General features: G+C 35.1%; 2 protein-coding genes across 2 annotated transcripts; one reads left to right on the plus strand and one right to left on the minus strand.

Annotated features, from left to right (window-relative positions):
• Positions 1–1245: 1245 nt before the first annotated feature.
• LOC146164559 (E3 ubiquitin-protein ligase ZSWIM2-like) lies at positions 1246–6475 on the plus strand. Its single transcript, XM_083382320.1, has 10 exons — positions 1246–1456; positions 2353–2470; positions 2542–2646; positions 2798–2903; positions 3751–3982; positions 4275–4507; positions 4617–4847; positions 5255–5476; positions 5583–5907; positions 6275–6475. The coding sequence occupies exons 1-10, from the start codon at positions 1307–1309 to the stop codon at positions 6374–6376; spliced, it is 1824 nt and encodes a 607-aa protein (XP_083238446.1). The 5' UTR covers positions 1246–1306; the 3' UTR covers positions 6377–6475.
• Positions 6192–20536, minus strand: LOC146164560 (epidermal growth factor receptor substrate 15-like 1). The gene is made up of 18 exons (XM_083382315.1): positions 20501–20536; positions 20214–20361; positions 20041–20151; positions 19163–19316; positions 18754–18860; positions 18134–18297; positions 17504–17657; positions 16335–16505; positions 14228–14389; positions 13337–13534; positions 12768–12858; positions 12641–12681; positions 12138–12252; positions 11333–11578; positions 10845–10970; positions 9556–9731; positions 8470–8718; positions 6192–7703 (listed from the first exon to the last, which is right to left on the minus strand). The coding sequence occupies exons 2-18, from the start codon at positions 20349–20351 to the stop codon at positions 7563–7565; spliced, it is 2544 nt and encodes an 847-aa protein (XP_083238441.1). The 5' UTR covers positions 20352–20361; positions 20501–20536; the 3' UTR covers positions 6192–7562.
• Positions 20537–20546: the final 10 nt, after the last annotated feature.

Consider the following 20546-nt stretch of genomic DNA (forward strand, 5'->3'; position numbering starts at 1 on the left):
GGATGAAATAACAACTTTGTACATATTGCATATGTACAAAATATGGTAAAACTACAGTTTCTGGAGCACATGGATACTTTGCTTGAAATTGTTTTATTCTACATATATATAAAATTAGGTTGCAAGTTTATTTAAAGTGTGGTCTGTATAGTGGTACTTTCTGGGAAAATAGAGTTTCTAACTGGGTAATTATACTATCCCATTACCAAATTATTCGGAAAATAATTTGGGTAATGTATGACGTAATGCTTACTACAGCTATTTATTTGGCTTGGGTCACGTATAATTATACTTATTCTCCTACGTTAATAGATTAATAAAAATACAACTCCTTCACCAATATGTTAAACGAGATATACGTATATTGAGAAGACTTTTCTCAATCTCAAACATTACACCAAACAATAATACAAAATTACAAACTGAGCTTACTTTGGTAGCTCATGCGTATCAACTTAACAAAATAAATTTAAACAAATAATAAAATTTAACAGCACCAACTTGGGTCGGGTAATAATAACAACGTTTACAAAAACTGGGATAAAATTAATTTATTTTTTACTACTTCTTAAATATCAATTTGCTAATATAAGATTTAACGGTAGGTGTCAGTACATAGTTCAACTTGTTTTGTTGCTAGGTGCTGCAAGCCGCACACTTCAGATTCATTCTCTATTTTATTAAAAGGAACGTAGCCTTCTAGAAAATACATTAACCTACTAGGAAAATGTGTATTGGCTTTCGGAGATAAGGAAACGTGTATTGGCTTTTCGGAGACATTTGTAGCTTAATGTAAAAGCAGCTGTATTGCTAATGTGTTAACATACTATGTCTTTATTGACCGCATTGTATGGGTACTAATTTACGGAATGATGAATGGTCGGAATAGTCGGAATTGTCGGAATGGAATGAATAGGGCCGAAACTAATTTGATAAATGGTCACAATACACGTGGTTTCAAAATAAAATTTTATTTGGCGCTGGTCTAGAATCCTACCACAACGTTGAAATAATTATTAAGCAATGCATAATATGCGGGTTAGGGTGTCGGTTAGTGTTTGGGTGTGGGTAGGTCAAGTAATATTGTTTAACACTATTACTGGACTCACCCAAACCCAAACGCTAACCGGCACCCTAACCCAAATAATGTTCGTTGTGGTAGGATTCTAGACGAGCGCCTTTTATTTTAATAGATAGTTATGGTTATCCAATTGTTTACTTTACAAGTCACTCATTTTCAGCAAAGCTTTTAATTTTATATTACATTGTGTTAAATGGTTATACATAAAAAATTAAAATAGTTACAATGAGTCGAAGTACTTTGTGGCAAAGGACCGCATCAGATGCCGTAAGCTGGCATCAAGACCAAGCTCTTCAATCAACTATTTATATTCTCAGAGAAGTTGGACCAACTTCTTTTCTTTTAAAAGAAGATGGAGAAACAAACAAGTTTAAGGTAGGCTACAACAACATAGTTTCAATATTTTATGTTGCAGCCTATTGATTAGAGAAAACCCATCTGGAAAGCAGGGCCGAGTCGGTTTAAAATAACCCTAGTCCGACTCATGCCAAAATAATTTTTCAGAGTTTGACTAAATGTGCAATTTCGTTGAGTCCCGAGTCTGGCTCTGACACTACAGCCAGCATTTCACCCATTTACGTAGCTAAAATAGAGTGGATATTAAGCAATCCACTCATAGAGGTGTCATACAACTGTTCCACCCACAATACATGGTTGGACAATATTCCACCATTTGCTATTAATCAGAATTTTCATTTGAATAACAAAATCCGCCTAAATCCGAATGGTGAAAACAAACTGGTTGCACATGAATGATAAAGATTAAACTAAGTACAGAACTTAGTAAACCGAAAATCAGTTTGTTTAGATGTTATAATATATATATTAAATATATAAAAATCTGAACAAACTGATTTTCGGTGAATTACTAAGTTCTGTACTTAGTTCAATCTTTACCATAATTTGCTGTTACACATTTTCAATTACAGTTTGCTGCCTTATCAGTTTAAAAATTTGGAAATGCGTATGTGCATGTCAGACTCGGGACTCGGGTAGTTTTATGTAGTTTTACTAGAGTCCCGTCCGATATTTATTTCTTGAAGTGCAGGTTTAGTCTGTTGAAAGAAAATGCAGGTGCACTTACCATAATTTCCATAGTGGGTTGAACAGAATAGACAACACAATAATCTTTATTTTTAAATCTAATGTAAACTTTAAAAACTTTTAAATTTTAAAAACAAGTTAAAAAATAAACTAAAATGAACAGGCACAGAAGGCATGCATCATTAAATGAACATTGCGGAGTATAATCACAAAGTTTGCGTTTTAAGGTTTCTTTGGGAGATCCTCACTCTTGCAATTGTTCCACATTTCAAAAAGAAAAAGTGCCCTGTAAGCATATCTGCTGGATTCTTTTAAAGAAGTTCAAGCTGAACAGAAACAACGAATGTAATACATAAAATGATGTAATGCCTATTTAAAATGAACAAAATCTTTTTAACTGGAATTTTTAATTTCAGCATCGTACCAACTAGGTTTGGTGGAGAGAGAAATAAATGATCTTCTTAGAGGTCCAACCAAATCACAAATATTGTCAATCACCAAGCCCCAAGCAGAATCAGGGGGTAAGTTTATAAAGAGGCAAACAAATCACATTTTTTATTCATAAAATAGTAAAAAAAAGGTAATTTTTTAAAGATCATTTTAGTGCTTTCTTATTTATTTGTTTTGACTCTTCAATATTTTGATTGCCTTTTAAATAGTTTTTATTTTTAGATGGTAATGATAAGGCATTGGAACAACGACCAATATCTGAGGATGATGTTTGTCCAATATGTCAAGATCAACTTCTGTGCAAGCGACTACCTGTCACATATTGTAGGCATGTAATATACACTAGATTTTGGTAAACTTAATTACAATAGTTTTGTCCTCCACTTCATATGGAAACCATAATTTTAAAGCAGAAAAGTAGGAAGGATTTGTATATTATGCCAGATATCCACCTCCAATTGCTGGTAATCTAGCAGTATTGTTAGCAGGGGATTCAGGGGGCCACCAGGCCATGCCCTCAAAACTATATTTTTCGCCAAATCGTACTATGCGAAAACAAGAGTTTAGCGCAAAGATTTACAGTGTTTACTTCTTCTAGTCTGTTCCAATGAAATTTGTTGGTATGAATGTCACTGCATGTTATGGCATGTTGCACCACATGACGAATAAACTCTATAGTCCTTTCTTTTGAATTGGAGTATAAATGCCATTGTTTTTAACATTTTTGATTATTATTTTTATGCATCTAATGCCCATTTGCATTCAGTTTAAAGTTTTTCCTATTTAAATTTTGCTCATGAGTTTACTGGAGAACAAGATGTGTTAATGAGATTAAATTTTATATGACGTCACATTATGACATAATTTCTAAAATCATCTTTGAAAAAATTTGGTTAATGCAGTCATCAATAACTAAAGGTTGTTGGCAGTACAACGAAAAACATTGCACACACATAAACTCAATACTCTTTAATGTTGCTGTCAATAAACTTAAAATTTAATTAAATGCAAAGTATCTCAGGTCAGGTTATTTCACTTAAAAACAATTATAATTTGAATATTATAATATAATTTATACATATGTAAATTAAAATATATATATAAATATGCAAATATATATAAAAGTATTCCTTACTCCTGAAGCAACTCATTGTAATTTTTTTTGGAATATGTAGATATGGCTGTGGAAACAGTGTGCACATAAAATGCATGAAAGTGTGGGCAGACCATCAGTTGCAATCGTCAGACAGCAAAGATATACAATGTCCATTCTGCCGCAACAATTTTGCCAGCCATGCCCACTTGTCGAAAGAACTGCGAAACACAATGAGTGAGCGAAGACAACTTTCCCAGCTTGATTCTCACCCGAACACATGTTGCGTGATATGCCGGATGTCACCAATAAAGGTAATATTTAGTAGCTAAATAACTAAAATAGAGTTATCAGACCAAATTGGTAGTAAATGTTAAATATTTTGTTATGCTTGCTTATATCATTCAATATCATACGTGTGCTTGTCACAATTTTTGACCATAAATTTTTAAGTTTAACATTCAAATCGATGCTGGAGTAAAAATCCTTAATAAATTGTTAATGTACTTAAAGACAGAAACAACATTGCAAACAAATTATTGTTTAGTTGGTATTTTATATATATATATTTTTTTTGCATTAAATTTTAATTTTCTTTTCTTTTAGGGAAAATGCTACCAATGTCAAACTTGCAAAGTCTATCACTTGTGCAACACCTGCTACCACAGCAAGCACCACATGCAACATGAATTTTTCTTCCGTGGAAAAAAAGCACAACGTTGGAGACCAGCCCCTTCAAGAAGCGAACTACCAAACGAAACGCTGAATCTTATTGGGACAGAATTGCAGTCAAGAGAAATCACTGAATCGGATTACGAACTACTGTTGGAATTAGAAAGGTATTTTGGTATTCAAATTCAAATTAATTTATTTAAGACAGGAGTTAAGAAGTTGAGTTGATGTATATACTTCCCATTTAATGTTTTAACAAATTACAATAATTTACAGACCTCAGAACTCAACAGAAATTCCAGTAGATTTGGCAGGCTTACCTGAACATATCATCAACCGTTTGCCTCTAGTTAAAGTCAGAGCAGGCGGACAGTTGCTTGCCCCTGGAAGACAGTGCCGTTTGTGCTTGAGAGCATTTTGTGTTGGTCAATTTGTGCGAAAACTGCCACAATGTGGCCATTTGTTTCACAGGGAATGCATTGATCAATGGCTAAGTGAAGATCACAGGTGAGAAGTATTGACACAAACATAATAAAGCACAGCTTGCACACTTATTACCAGAAAAAAATCATATATAGTTATGTTTAAGTTGTTGAACGGATGTTTGTTCCACAGTACTGATTTTTTGTGTATGCCTATGTTTTATTGATCCAAGAAAAACCACAAAGGGTATAAAAAAGATCCAAAACAACTTTATTAATCAAGAGCAGAATACTATTTAATAGATTCTGTTTGAATAAGTTATTTTTTTGTGTTTGCAGAATCTTAGCAAAACTGACGATGGTATTTGTGCAACTATATAGTATTCTGTTCTTGTTGAATTCTTGTTAAATATTCTTAATATTAATATTTCATCAACAATATGTTTTATTGACTGTATTAAGTGTTAAATATTTTTATTGCTTTTGTGACAGATGCTGCCCTGTAGACCGACAGCCTGTCACGGTTCCAAAAACAAAGGAAAATGCAAACATTAATTCACCTAAGGTTCAACATCCCACCAACTCATTTGGATCAAGCCACTTTTCCCAGCTAATTGTTCCAGGTATTGGTCTTGTAAGGACATCCTCTGTACCACTTGTTGGCAGTAAAAGAAGCGTTAATACAAAGTTACCAGCGAGCGTAAGGGTGCCAAGGTAAATATAAATTTTATAATGACATTTATTTTTGCCAGTTTGTAAACTCTTTTGTTTTTTTTCTGATGGTGGCAGTTGTTTTAAAAATTATTTGTGAACATTTTAGGAGGCACAGTTCAAAATTGGGGAGAAAGAGAGAAGTTCCATGTCCTGACAAAGATTTAACTTTTGGTGATATCCTTATACAAGCTGATGCAATTAAAAATACACCTGAAGAAATCAGTGTTGATGATCTAAACAACATGACCAGAGTAGCTTGCCTAACTCCTGCCCATATTTCACCACATATAAAACATACACAAAAGTGCAAGCACATAATAGCAAAGCATAAAGTGCGCAATCACTATCTACGCGAGGAGAGTACACCACCATTGGGTATTAGAGAATCTTTTTCTTTAAATGGACAACACATTCTGAAGCCACATGCTGAGGTTGGTCACTTGTAAACTTACCATTTGGTTTGTTTATGTGGGTCTGTCCACTCTTAAATATCATGACCTGGTGTCTAAAATCCTGAATTTTGTTTTGATGTCAAAGTAAAGTATTTACTCATCTGCAAACTCGCCTTTTTACCTTATTTTCTTATTTAATGCATTTTATTTAGTTCGTTTTTATTTTGTGGTGCGAAAAACAAAGCAAAAACTTATTTTTGAGAGTATGTACAAACACATAACTATATTATTTTGTGTTTACAATTTGAGAAATTAAAGGTAGACACTGTTTTATGCTTTTTTGGGAAAAAAAATATAAGAAAAAAAATGCTGTTAAATAATTACCATGATTGTCCGCACTTTTAAGATTGGTTCAAGGAATTTCAAAAACTCATACATGCCAGCTACTGTTCCACAATTTGAAGAAGCTTATTCATACAATGAGAATCATCGGTTTCAACAACGTTAACTTGAAACTTGTGCTTACATTGAAGAGTCATTTTGCCATTTATGTTTTATATTGCCATATTAGGTGTTTATATGTGGTTGTTAATAAAAAAATACTCCAAATTTAGACCAGTGACGCTAAAATAAGATTTGACAATTAGCTGCTACACTTTCACTATAGACTAGCACTAGAGCAAGAAGTTTAAGCAAATACATTAATAGATGTTTTGGATTTTTTTCTTGTTTTAAAGTTTAACAATCACTTTTTCGGTATAAGCTGCTGTTTGTCTTACATAATAAGAATCAAAATTATGAGGTTGTAGATGACTATCTGTGTTTATTCTTTATTGTGGCAAGTTTAACACCCACATCAAAGAATTTGTACTTTTGATAACACATATTTTGGCATAAATTTTCTTTCACCAGGCTAGTGCGAATAAAACCTATGCAGGTTCAAAAGAGTTTGCTTTGGCTTCACACATACAGTCATAGTAAGCGGCTCTCGAAAAGCAGTCAAGTTAATAAAGCCAAACAGACATAAACATACATGGCAAAGATAAAAAATGATGAACATATACAGCAAAATTAATATCATATGCAACTAGCTTTATTATAAAAAAATTAAAAGTGATATTTTAACAAGAGAGCAGACAAAACAACGAACACACACTTTTTAGACTTGATGATGACTGAACAATAAAATTGCATATAAATATTTATATAATATTTCATATATAATAATATTTGTGTTTCCAGTGACTACTAGTGTAGCATGTTGTGTGTTCGCAAGCAAACATTTTACTGTCAATAACAAATACCTCCGACCCTCCGTGTGTTGCCCCGGTTTGTGCTTGGGTAGTTCACAACGCAATTTGCGCTTACAGGTAATTTTACGAACCCTAACTTGGCAAAAATCGCGTGGGGTTAAAATCCGTGCGTTAAAAAGCAAATCATGTACCCCAGACAAAAAAACGCGACGTAAAACATTTCGATCACACTTATGCTTGCACGTAGAAAGTTCGGTCAAACGTAGCGGCGCGCCCGCCTGACTCAGCACCCAGGAAAACAAGAGGCTTGTCCGCGATTAAAAGGCAAAATGTGTCGGTGCCTGTTGCCACCTGTCAAGTGCATCGCGCCAGCACGTTAGGCGAGTTCTTTCGTCCGTGTTAGTTGAGCAGCTTTACAGGCAAAGGGTTCGACCGGCGGCGCTATTTGGCGTCTTGCTTGCTCAGGGCGATGGCCAGCTCTAGGTCTGCCTCTTCCTGCCTCTGTTTCTTCAGCCGCTCGCTCTCGGCCTTTTTGCTTTCCTCCTGTGCCCAAGCCAGCTGCTCGGCTTCCGACATGCCGTGCTGCAAATAAAAATCAAAGTGACAGGATTTCGCCATTTGTGTCCTTACTGCAAACATATTGTACTTGGCGATAAACAGACCTTTGATCAGCGATCTGATTATTATACTACAATGATGAATGTTTGCTCTTTCGTTTTCGAAATAAATTTATTTTAGCGTTAAGGTTTTTATTTGCATTTTTTCTTAGGCTCAATTTAATATTACCAGAATTAACACAAAAAAATGACCAGGCGCTTGCCGCGTCCAACATATATACACATATGTTTTTTTACCGTAATACCAAGGCGGAGAGAATATCCGCACGCTCGACCTGTAACATGCCATTAAAAATGTGCATAAGCACAATTGTCAGGTTTTATTTTCCGCTATTGAAAACTCTAAATACTCAGGACTTTAGGCAGTTTAGGATATTTTAGGACGATCGTAAAACCGCAAATTTAAATGATGAAGGAATTTAATCGTCGCTTATTTCATCAGTTTTTCAGCTCTCATTTTGCTGTGTACCGCCATCGAAAAAAGGTTGTAGAACAGTGTTTTAAACCAATGTAGCCTTAATTAGATCGAATAAATTTTATGCCCGACTAAAGTTGTGTAATATCACATGGCTGTCTACTGCCATCAAACGGAATAAACATGGGTTTTAAAAATATATTTAAAAAAATTTTAACTTGTCAAGCAACAGTTACGAGTTAAACAATGTTTTAATGCCGAACAAGCCAACATTCGGAGTAAATCCCTTCACTTGTTATATTTGTAACTTCTGTACCTTTTTGGCGCTCTTGTGTGATTTGCTTCCAGATTTGGCCGACTTGTCAGATGAAGACACGCTAAACTCGTCCGGTTTGGCTGGCCTGGACGGTGGTGCTTTCTTTTCTGTCTTGGTAGAGTCGGCGCCAAATGCGGCAAACGTGGGGCTTGAGAAGCTGTCGAATCCGAAGGGGTCGCTGCTGTTGTTTGTCGCTGTTGTGGTCGAGGCACTGCCGCCAAAAGCGCTGCCCCACGGGTCTGAACCGGTCTACACAACACAAAACGCACAGCGTAAAACATCCTAAGTTTTCACATTGTTAAATGGGTTTTAGGTAAGATTATATGCAAACCAACGCCAAGCAAACACAAAGAGATCAGTAAAAATTATATCCAGATCTGACACACTTGTCCGACGCCACTGCCGACCTTTTGTTATTTAATTCATATCCACGAACATGCGGGATGTCACGTCCACATCGTCGGAGAAACGCACACATTTGTTAATTAAGAAACAAAACATCATTTTGCTTACGTCCGCGCTTAGTGAATCACCAAATGATTTCTTCACGTATGTTTTTTAGGTTGCCTTAAGGCAAAATTATCACTTTTTTTTAGCAAACACCACTTGCTTGTCACGTTCACAAAGACCATGCTTCACCGGATGGGTAATCAAAACGAGAAAAAGTAAAAAAAGCTGCTGGGCGCCAGTGCGGATACGAGGAAAATAGATTCAGTGGCTGTTGACTTAAACTGGAGTTCGACCTTTTTGTCACTTTTTTGGGTCGATACCGATAATCGACCTTTGATATTTTTTTCCAACCGATACAAGAAACCGATAACCGAATTTTTAATTTATCTGAGATTCGGTAATAACTTTATTTAATTGAACAATTAATGCAAATTACATTAGTTTATCTACGTACTTGATTAAGCGTCCTTGCATATTAGCTTTAGTGTTTTCATAGAAACGCTATATGTGCTCACAACATGAGATAGACAAACTATCGGTTCAAATTTACCGATGTCAATATTCAATAGGATTTTAATATCGGCAAACCATTCTATTCAAAACCTCGCTGTTGCACCTATCACATTTTAAATTTACCTCACTGCTGGTGCTGGTGGCTGGCGGGTAGGCTCCCATGTCTTTAAACAAGCTTTCGCCGCCCTTGCTGTCCGAGAAGGCTTCGGCGAAGCCCCCCTTGTCGAAAAACGGTTTGGCGCCTGTGCCTGTTTGTTCATTGCCGCTTGCCGCGTTCACCGGACTTTGGGACGTCGTTTCTGTATAAATCAAACCAAAAAACGTAGGCTTTGATTCAGTTAACAAGTCCAATTGACTCGTATAGCGCGTTTTGGATGGCTTGTCATTATGAGGGAATGGAAAGAAATTATGAGGGAATGGAAAGATGACCACCGCTTGGCCTGTACCTTCTTCAACCTTAAGACGGGGAAGAAAGTGCTGGCTTAAATAGCGCTTTTTGCGACTAAAAGCCGGCCCTGCCTTTCGTTACCCCATTTCGTTTAAATTATTGGCTAAGTTCACAGAAAGCAGAAAACTGTTGCCAATTTTATTAGGTTGGGAGCGTCAACTATTTCTTAGATTTTGGCCCGCCATAGACATTCGACTTTGAAGATGTTTGTTCTTAAAAATACGTTGAGTTTACATACGAAGCTATTAAAATTATTTCGACTAAATATTGCAAGATATAAGAGAGTGCGTAATACCTTTTTTACAGAAAATACTATCGAGAAATTCAAATTGCAAATGAAAAAAAAAGTTAAATTAAGATCCTTTCTTGCATTAAAAATCAAGTATTATCAACACATGAAAAAACGTGATTTCCGGTATTCATTTGGAAACTTTTGATTTTTACATGCTTGATTTTCAACATCCAAAAAGCTATTTTAAGAAGTTTTAATTAATTTGCGTTTGAAGCATTAAATATCAGCAGAATCAGCAAGATAGTTAGTAGGTCACGTTTGTCATTAAAATGTACTGTTGTATAATACAAGGGTAAACACTTTCGGACAGCGTTCTAATAACTGCTGTTGTATCATACGAAAAAAGCCATACCCATACCATTAAAAAGCTTTCAGGTTATAAATTGGAATCAAGTCTTAAGTTTTTTTTTTACCATCAGCACAAAAGCATATAGACGTACCGTTATATTATTAAAAAAAGATATACACTCAAAACCACGCAATGCTTTGTTGTGTAGGCTGGATAAGATTTTCATGCAGTTCCGTGACGTATTTGCAATTTGGCCTCATAGCTAAAACGCCTCGCCCGCAACCATTAAATGGAAATCGGGCGCTGTTGACCAAACGCAACAAAACATTGCGTGCGATTTAAAACACGAGCGCGATTCAAGCAATCTCACACTGAGCCTGTACCGAGTTTGTTGGTTTTGTTCAGCGTCGAGTTGGCCGAACTGGAAAACATGTCGGCTGTGCCGCCGAATGGGTCGGTGCTAAACGAAGAAGCTGACGTTTCGTTGAATGCACTCCCAGCATCTGTGCCTGCGAAATGTAAAATGTGACTTTTGGATGTTGCAACTTAAGAAACAAGGCAAAGTGTTTTTATAATGTATACTAAGCACGAAGTTGTTTAACGCTGTTAGTCGGCCGAAACATAAACCAGGGAAATTGTATACGGTTATTTAGTTGTATAATATAATCTAAAACTTTGTGTAAACCAAGTGTTGCATAATACTCTGTAAATTTGTGTAATATCACATAAACCTTAATCGCATTGAACGACAAAGGTTGTGAACATAAGTCTACTAACTGATAGACCGAATATGGTATTAAAGTAAACAATTATTACATTACAACTTACAAAGAGAGAAGTGACGCATCGTGACTACAACCAAATTACATACTTGCGAAAGGATCCTGGCCGGAAAACGGATCGGGGGCGGCATCGTGTTTGGCAAACAGGTCCGTATCGAAAGCGATGTTTGAGGTTTTAGTTGCGGCCGCAGGGGCAGCAGGCGTTGCAGCGCTCGCGGAAAATAGATCTGAGCCTGCGAAAGGGTCACTGTCGTCCGCGGTCGTCCCCGTCGTTTCGGCGCCAGCGAAAGGGTCGGCTCCGCTGAACGGATCACTCTCTGTGAAGGGGTCGGCAGCTGCGAGGCACAAAAGGCTGGCCTTAGTTTGTTTTTAGTTATTCACACCCACTGCGAAATCAAACGACGGGAGTTTCTCTACAATGTTACGTGTTCCAAGTATTTTTTTTTATCAAGACACACTCGTTTGACAATTATTATGCCCTTGTACTAATATACCGATGAGTTTAGTACAAAATATTTTATCTAAGCGTTTAAAAATGGGTCAAGAATAGCAAACTTACATATTATAATTATTTATCTCCATTTTCTATATTTAATATTAAGTCAACCTCTTTCACAACCCGCAAAATTCTACGTTAGTGGTTCTGATTTACGTTGGCCACATTAGGAGTGGTATTAATATTGTTCAAATATTTACTTAAATTGTGTGCTGATGTATTAGTAATACAGCATTGGGGACACAATCAATAAATTGTCATTTTCCTGATTTGTAATTCTCAGGGAATATTCTATAGTTAAAAAACATAAGACAGTAGTATAAAATAAATCAGTGACGTAAAAATCATAATTTTAGAAGTCAACTTATAGCTTTAACCTTTTTTATAAAAAAATAAACCTTTAAAATTGTCTTTAAAAGGGTCTTCGCTGATGTCATTTTGAATGTCTTCAACCTTTTCCTGCAGACCTCCCATACTAAATACGCTCTCACTAATTCCCAATCCAGGATTTGCCTACAAAAAACATGGCGACTGTTAATTTAACCAGGTTAACAGTCATTGTATAACTAGAAACCCTTATCAATCTAGCTATGGAAAAAAATAATTTTGACAAAAAAATGTTTTGAATAGTCAAAAAAGATACAATGACTGGCTGCAACAGTATGTTAACACAAGCTTTAAACATAATGTGGTATTACTAAAAATCAGGATTGGAACATCTCATTCTACGTCCTAGCTTGATTAATATGTTACAATTACTGTTAAGGCACTTAGTAGTGACATTTATACTAGTGAACTCTTATTTCTTTGGATTATCTAACAAACACATTTCTTAACTTGCCAAGTTATTTTAGTCATTAAAAATATTTAAAACCTTAATTTCTTGTTATAAAATACTTACGGTTACAAAAGCATCAAAGCCAAAATCTCCATTCGATTCACCTAGAAATACAAAAAAAATTAAAAATTCTACAAATAAATATCATAATCTTTTTGAGAAACATAATTCTAGGCAGCACAAAACTTACTTTTTATTGCAGTTATTGCCTTGTCATATTGCTCAATATTGGCAGTGATATTTTTCTCTTGATCTTTCAGCTGTTTAATTTGAGTTTGCACCTGAGAAAATATTACCGTGTGAATAATAATCTGTTATGTATCAATGAACAAGTCATTAAAGCAGGTCACTCAGGAAGATAAGTAATTTGATGCTCTTTTGTACATCAAATTACTAAAATTACAAATCCTACACTAATCTTTACAGGCAGGGTTGCTCGCTAAATGCGGTTGCAATTCGATCCAGGCGAGTGCTGATCGACAACTAGTGCTGGCCATTTTGGCAAGTGATATTTCTGCCAAGTGAGTATGAGTAGTAAGTAGACACCGCAAATTCAAATTTTAATTCAATGCCAACCCTGGTATGTATTACTTTATTTCCTTCTAAAGCTATCTTACGAACAATACAAAATCATTTACAAACTCTTAAAAAGTGGTTTATATCTTGAGTTTCTTATTGTATCCAGAAGAGCGAAAAAATATTTAGTAAGAAATCACAACAAAATAGTAATTAGCCTTTTAGATATTAAACTATACAAACCTGAGCTGTTTGTTCGTTTGCATCTTTCACAGCACGGTCAACATTCTGCTGTTGTTGCTTTCCAGCATCCAGCCTTTGTTCCAGTTGAGTTTCTTCCTGTTTTAACTCGGCCAATTCGTTTCTGATCTTTTTTAGGTCGGTCTCCTGCTGGTTGACCGATGCTTCTTGCGCCGAAATTTGTGCCCGCAAGCTCTTAATCTGATAAGGTGAGAAGCAACATATACTGAGGTGTCAATTACTTATTTGATTGTGATATTAGTATTCAATAAGTTTGACAAAAAGTACGGCCGTTAATTTCAATAACAAATGATTTTTTATATTATGGCCAATTGGGTGAGTTGAAAAAAAAATAAGGTAATTTTATCTTAATTAAGTTAAAACTTGGTTTAATGCTTCCAAGCTTAGTTATCTTGCTTGTTAATTTGCTATATAAAAGGTTAGAAATGCAGTGTTAAACTACAAACCTTGGCTGAAACTCAGAAATTATTATGGTATCCGATCAGCACCAATCCCACCCTAGCATGTGACAAGTACCTTAACTGCTTTATGTCGGATATTGTCCCTTATCCAAAATTAATGGATAAATCATTTATATAAAACAATGCAACATGACATAATATGCGGTATTTCATATGTTATTTTTGCAATGAGTGATTTATATATGAAAAATAGGTAACACTTTGATTTTATTGCATACATTTAGAAGTGCATTGCTTGGAATGATGGCTGTATAAAGCTTGTAATCAGTGTCATTGGGAATACGGACATTTGATTACAAAACAGTTATTAATTTCAATTAGCCTGAAATATTTTAATTATTTGGCAATCTTATTAAAGAGCCCAGAAGCCTTTATTTGGGACCCTACACAGAATACAAGCCATTGAACTCACATTTTCATTTTCTTCTTGGACCTTGAGCCGTACATCAGCGAGCATGCTGTCCAGTTTATTCCTCTGCTGTTCAAGTTCCTCAAGTCGTGTGTGAGCTTCTGCCTTGTCACACTCCAGTTGGGCTAGCGAGCTGCTGTCCTTGTCCAGAGTGTCTTGCAACTCCTGGTGAAAAAAGGCATAAATAGTGTTGATTTTAAATACCATTGAAACCGGACTTGTAGGAAATAACAAATGTGGAAAAGGCAATTAGCGCTTACAATTGAAGCAAAGCATTATTGTTGGTTTGTTGTATTGCTTCATATATATCAGGGATGGTGAACCTTTTTATCGCGCGGATCACAAACACAACCTTAATCATTACAAAAAGCACAAGGGGGCCATATATTTAATTATGTGCTAATTTTATGTACTTTCCTGTTGCGTCGTTTTAAGTGTTATTGTCTGGGCTAGTATAGGGTTTTTGGACGATTTCCAAGAATATTAAGAACCTAAATAGTTAACAAATGCTGCAGCATTTTTATAGGACTACAGGAGATTAGCAGCAGCTTTTCAGCATGGTTTAACCAGGATTTTCAAAAATTTTAGTCGGCGAGTTTAAAGGATCACCACCCATTACGTTTCACAGCAATAAACAAAATGCGTCTAATTGTCTGCTTTTCTGCATGCATTTGTTGAAGTGCAGTTAAAGTGGGGCCTAAATGATAGGGCCTACGCCTACATTAACTGCACTTCAACAAATGCATGCAGAAAAGCAGACAATTAGACGGGGGCCTATGTGCCACCCCTTAAAGACTTTTGCACGACCCACAGATTGGGCAGCCCTGATTTAAACAGTATAGTGCTATCTAACAAAGAATTGTTTTTTTAAATCTGCGGTGGTTCGCCATCCCTGATATACCATTCTTTGGCACATAGTTTGCAATTTAAAGTTAAATTTAACAATGAGTTGTATTTGTTGGTTTATTAGAACAACCACAGTACAATCAAGACTATCAACAACCTACTGCAGCCCAACCAGCACTTTTATTCCAGTTTAAGTTGGACTATAAACCTGTCACTAAGGGTTATACTTCCTAACATAACTAAACTCACAATATGGAAGTGCAGGTAAGTCACTAATTTGGGCTCGGCAATGACATGTTGAAATATTGATTTATAACAGTGCCAAAACTAACAAGGGAACACTACAAAAGGAAATTGATGAATGTTATTGACTAATATGCAAAAGACACATTATTTATTAAATGAACAAGTAGCTTGGATCTATGTTTGCAAATAGTTGATATGCATGTTATACTAATAAATTATTACTTTTAAAACATACAGCATTCAAAGGCAAAAAACAGAGGACTTTTAAAATTCATCTTTAGTTTATAAAACAAATATATCTATATACTAACAGGTCTTTTTCCACAAGTTCCACCCATATCAGTAATCTCCAGCTGCCTAACAGTAAAACCATCCTGCCATAAAGCTTTTCATCACATTCAGAAAACCTTTCTGGACAACATAAAGTGTAACACAGTGCCCCGAAGAATTACAGCAGTACGGCAGATGAACGGTGGAGGTGCATGCATTAATAATGAGGTGCTTCTACCCTAAAATGCTGCTCTAATGCTTTATTTGCTCACTGTTATGTGGGATAAAGTAACTACTGCCCAAATATCATGTTTCCACTGACATAACTTGCAAATAGCCTGCTTATAAGAATGCTAGTGGTTGCTTCTTGCTAATCAATAATTTTCCACAAGCAGGGTATAAAAGGCAAAAGCAATTAGGCAAATTGTATTGTGCTTGTAAAGCTGTGTAAAAGGTTAAATACAGCAGTCAGGATAAATCAATGCATGTTACAGTTTTGTTTACAATTACCTCATAACTTGCAGTAGCACATATATTTTGTTAATATATATACATTTTTATCATTTGTGATGCAAACACATTTTTTTTTTTATTTGCGTTGAATATGTCTTTAGTTTTTTAGCAAATTAAAATCAATCAACACCAAAAAGGTAGGTTACAAAAACCATAACACAATCGCCAGTTGAAAATATTAACTGTCTTTAAGCACAAAAACAAAAACAAAAAAATTGCAGAGTATGCATATTACCTGGACTTCATTGTTGACATTTTTGATGGTGGCTTCTTTCTGTTGAATTTCTGCTGTAAGGGATTCCTTTTCCTTCCGCAGTTCCTCAATTTCCTGATTGAGAGCATCTAACTCACGCATAGCAGCTGAATCTCCAATTCCACTGCTACCATCAGATACACTTCCATTATCCTATATTAATAAAAAAATAATCATTTGTCTTATTTTTTCTAACAGAGGACTGCTTATCTGTTGACAGGCGATTGGCAGAAAGATTAGAAGAATATACTGAACAAATTTGGTAATTACAATACAGTATACATGCATAGGCCAATTCAGCAATTTGTAAGAAGGTTGTTAAGGTTGTTGACGATGAGTATGTCTAAAATAGATTACGCTATATGTATTTATACAACGCACACAGGGTAATAGCTCTAAATAATGCCCCTTATCTTACATGTGTTTTGTGTGCATATTTGCTTTGCTCTATCACCCTATAAAATCCTAGGTCTATGTTTTGTAAAGCACTACAATGGTGGCTAGATTTTTTCTCAAATCACTTGCATATCTTTGTTAGATTTAATATAAATGTTGCAGATTGACACTATAAGTAGGCTGCTGCAGCATAGTTACATTACTCAAAATGTTATTTACATTGGGGATATGTTAAATAAATGCCAACATGCTGCCAAAGCCTCTTAAAATGAGTTGAAACCGGCACTAATCGGTAACTAAGGCAAACAAGATATACACTGTACATCTAAAAAAAACACGAAGCAATATGAACGTCAGAGACACACAAAAGCAGACAAGGAGCTGCGTCTGCCAGCTAAGAGTTAGCCATTCCTGCACTAGCATAAATAGAATCACACAAAAGAATGTCAATAAAATAGACAAAAACAGTAACTTGCTCTTGGAATAGAGATTAGGTATCTGCAATTAAAACCGGACTAAAACAATAAACATTACCCAATATTCTTGCAAGATTGGTTTCACACTTAGGCATAAGCTATATTAAAGACCAAGTGCAAGTAGATAACATTTTTCATGTTTCGAATATCCCTTAATTCACATTTTTATACGTTTTGGATTTAAACAAATTTTTTTTGAAAAGCAGTCAATTGGATTTCTGTTTGTTTAAAAAGCCAAAAAATAGACTTTTATTGTGTGGGCAGTAAATTTTAACTTACTCCAAATGTAGAATCCTGGCTGATTTGCGCCAACATTTCTGGAGTGATTTGGTTTGGAAGCTCGACTCCAGTGACTTTCTGTGATATAAGGTGCATGGCAAGAATGAACTGATCAATGCGCAGCTTGCCAGCGAGTTGCTGATCGCACATGTTCCTGCAAAGCAAACAAAGACATACAGTAAACAGCAAGGTAAATCAAACTACCACTCCTCTATTGACAGTGACATACAGAAAAAGGAATGGATCATAAATCAACATACAGAAAAAGGAATGGATCAGAAACGAGTTATTTAAGAAAACCTGTTAAGATACAAGTTTATGGATTGAATAGCTGTATAAATGAAGTTATATAATTTGGTACTCATGTCTGTATTATATATTTGTGTTTAAGTAATAAACAAAAATAATATATGAATATTATTAAAATTTGAAGTGTGTGATTTTATTAGGCTTTAAAACAAATGGTTTGTAATCTAGGATTACATAATCCTTTTTTTTATTTGGCAAAGAAAATCCATATTTACATATAAGGGGATACAAACGATTAAACAAATATAAGTATTACCTTTACCTCATTTATATAGCAGACAAACTAACAAATAAGCAAACAAGACCCTTCAGGCAACCTACCATACATGCGCCAACACTGTTTGCGGAAGACCACTTTGCACAAAGACATTTCTGGCTGCTGCTCCACTGATTAGACCATCAGGATCCTTATTTTGTTGATAAATTGCACTAAAACGAGCTTTGTCAGCTGAACTAACAACCCACTGTGCAGCGACAGCACCCGTCTATTTAAACATAAATTTAAAGTTTTTAAAAATAAAATTTTACGGGTTTCTTTCAGTTTTTTAAACTGTTTAGTAAGGCATGCAAATACTGCACATAAATTGTAGACCAAGGTTTACAAGAAATCTGTTGTTTTTTATTTTAAACTTACGTTCATCGTTTTTTACATATATAATCCAGCTTAACTCACAAGTGTACAAGACAAAACTTGTCATTAACTCTCAAGGGGAGTTACAGTTAAAAAAAACAGATAAACTGCAAACATATATATAGATTATGTAGACGTGGTTTTTCCTGTATTGCTGAATTATGTTTGTTTTATTCTTGTGTTTAATTTTAACAATTAAAACCATTGTATTACTAACAAAACAACAAGACATAGCATGGTTCAAATACCCAAGTTATAAGTACTAGTACAGAGGTTATTCAAATTATATGTGTATTATAAATGTATTTACTGGAACATGTTTGGGTGAAATGCCTGTTGTGCTGCTAGAAGTGCTCCCCTGTCTACTAGTGTGCAAATGCGGTGATACTGGAATGGGTGGTAAAACACCAATGGCTCCTGGAAATAAATGCTTTTGTTATAATTTTTATGTCTTATGAAAAAACATCTCATGTTCAATGTTAATAAAAAACAATAATGCAAATGAAAATTAAACATAACCATATACCAAACCACTTTATATTTAAAAAAAAATTTGAAGAAAAAAGACAAACTATTCCGGTATAACATGATTATTTTAATACACACAATAAATTTTAATACACACAACAATCTAAGAAACAAGGGTAATCAAGGAATAGGGCAATGGTACAGATAACTTCCTCCCTGCATGTTTTTCTGATAGTAAGTTTAACAGAAACCTGGTAGGTTCTTGGCAATTGTATTGGTCACTGGTGTAGGTGGAACACTTGCAATTCCTGCATTGGCTCCCCTTTTTGATGGTGGAGTGAGGTTCATTGGAAGTGTAACTGGAACTGGCTCTTTGTCTATGGCTCGATAAACCAAGTGCATTGCCTACAAACAATAAACAGTTTAGTGTATTTTTGTTCAAAAAAGGTCCCAAATATGCCTATTCAAAAATAATCACAACATTTTAGATGGTAAATGTTTTTATAAAATTTTGCCAACCCAATTGATAAAACATGATTTTTGTTATGTCTTACTATGGGAAGTAAGTGCACCCACAATTTTTTTAACAGACTAAACCTGCACACCACAAACAATGAATATACATCCGCTTTTCCCATATAGGTTATTGTAAGGGGTGCATTTTTTATCCTAGTTGCATCCCGATACCTCGATTTTTTGGCAATGCACCCCAGTCTGCATTTCATGGCACTTCACACCAAAATCTTGGGTGTGCAGAATCAAATTTGGAGGTGTGCAGGTGTGCAAATATGTTTTTTGCACACCTTGGGTTGGAAATCCTACCACAATTTTTTTATGTTTTTCAAAATCTTAGTGTGCAATATACTAATTTAGGTGTGCAGACAATTTCTTGTAGAAAAAATATTGTGCATGCACCTGCAACAAAATGCAGACATGCATGCACCAGAGAGATCTCGTCCAGAAGACAGGGTTACAGCTAACAATTTTGTGCATTGCTTCAGTAACAGTTTGAATGTTGACTCCAAAGATGAGGACACAGGGTTGACAAAAATTCACTGACAGCTTGGCTGCGCTGTTGCGTACAACTATTATTATTTCTATAACATATTTAAACTGGACAAATACTAACCACACAAAATTCATCTTTATCTAGAAAACCATCATTATCAATATCAGCTAGCTGCCAAATTTTTCCAAGTATCTCCATTTGAAGTTTGGAGTTAAGAAGAACAGGCCGTACCTGGTATACGAAAAAACAAACAATTAAGTGAGATACTTATAATTGACATAAACACACCGTACCACTTCTCCAGAAAGTTTGCCATTTAATGGCTTGAGGCTCTCAAAGATATTTTCATACTTCACTTTTTCTGGACCTTGTATTGACCAAGCTGTTTCAACCTTAGAAGTCAGGGAAAAATCCAACGACATTGTGTCCATAAACTGAATACTTAATGCATTACAAAATTTAAAAATAACTCATTTAAGGAATGGTTTCTAAAAATATAGTAACCCAATATTAAAATTCATTAAATTATCAATAATTAAATAAGTTTGCTGTACAGCAAAATATTTAACATATGGCTTACACAATATTCTTTCTGTTGGTTGACCTCACCCTCCCAAGAGATTAAG

The sequence above is a fragment of the Ascidiella aspersa genome, chromosome 2 (genome assembly GCF_963924565.1).
Source record: "Ascidiella aspersa chromosome 2, kaAscAspe10.2, whole genome shotgun sequence".
In the NCBI taxonomy this organism is placed as follows: Eukaryota; Metazoa; Chordata; class Ascidiacea; order Phlebobranchia; family Ascidiidae; genus Ascidiella; species Ascidiella aspersa.

Bases quoted from the DNA above. Each gene is read 5' to 3' on its own strand.
- LOC146164559 (XM_083382320.1), top strand. From the start codon at position 1,307: ATGAGTCGAAGTACTTTGTGGCAAAGGACCGCATCAGATGCCGTAAGC. The intron at 4,848-5,254 runs GTGAGAAGTATT...CTTTTGTGACAG, and splicing joins TGGCTAAGTGAAGATCACAG to ATGCTGCCCTGTAGACCGAC. The intron at 5,477-5,582 runs GTAAATATAAAT...TGAACATTTTAG, and splicing joins GCGAGCGTAAGGGTGCCAAG to GAGGCACAGTTCAAAATTGG.
- LOC146164560 (XM_083382315.1), bottom strand. From the start codon at position 20,351: ATGGACACAATGTCGTTGGATTTTTCCCTGACTTCTAAGGTTGAAACA. The intron at 19,317-20,040 runs GTTAGTATTTGT...TATTGTTTGTAG, and splicing joins ATAAAGATGAATTTTGTGTG to GCAATGCACTTGGTTTATCG. The intron at 9,732-10,844 runs GTACAGGCTCAG...TGATTTATACAG, and splicing joins GAACAAAACCAACAAACTCG to AAACGACGTCCCAAAGTCCG.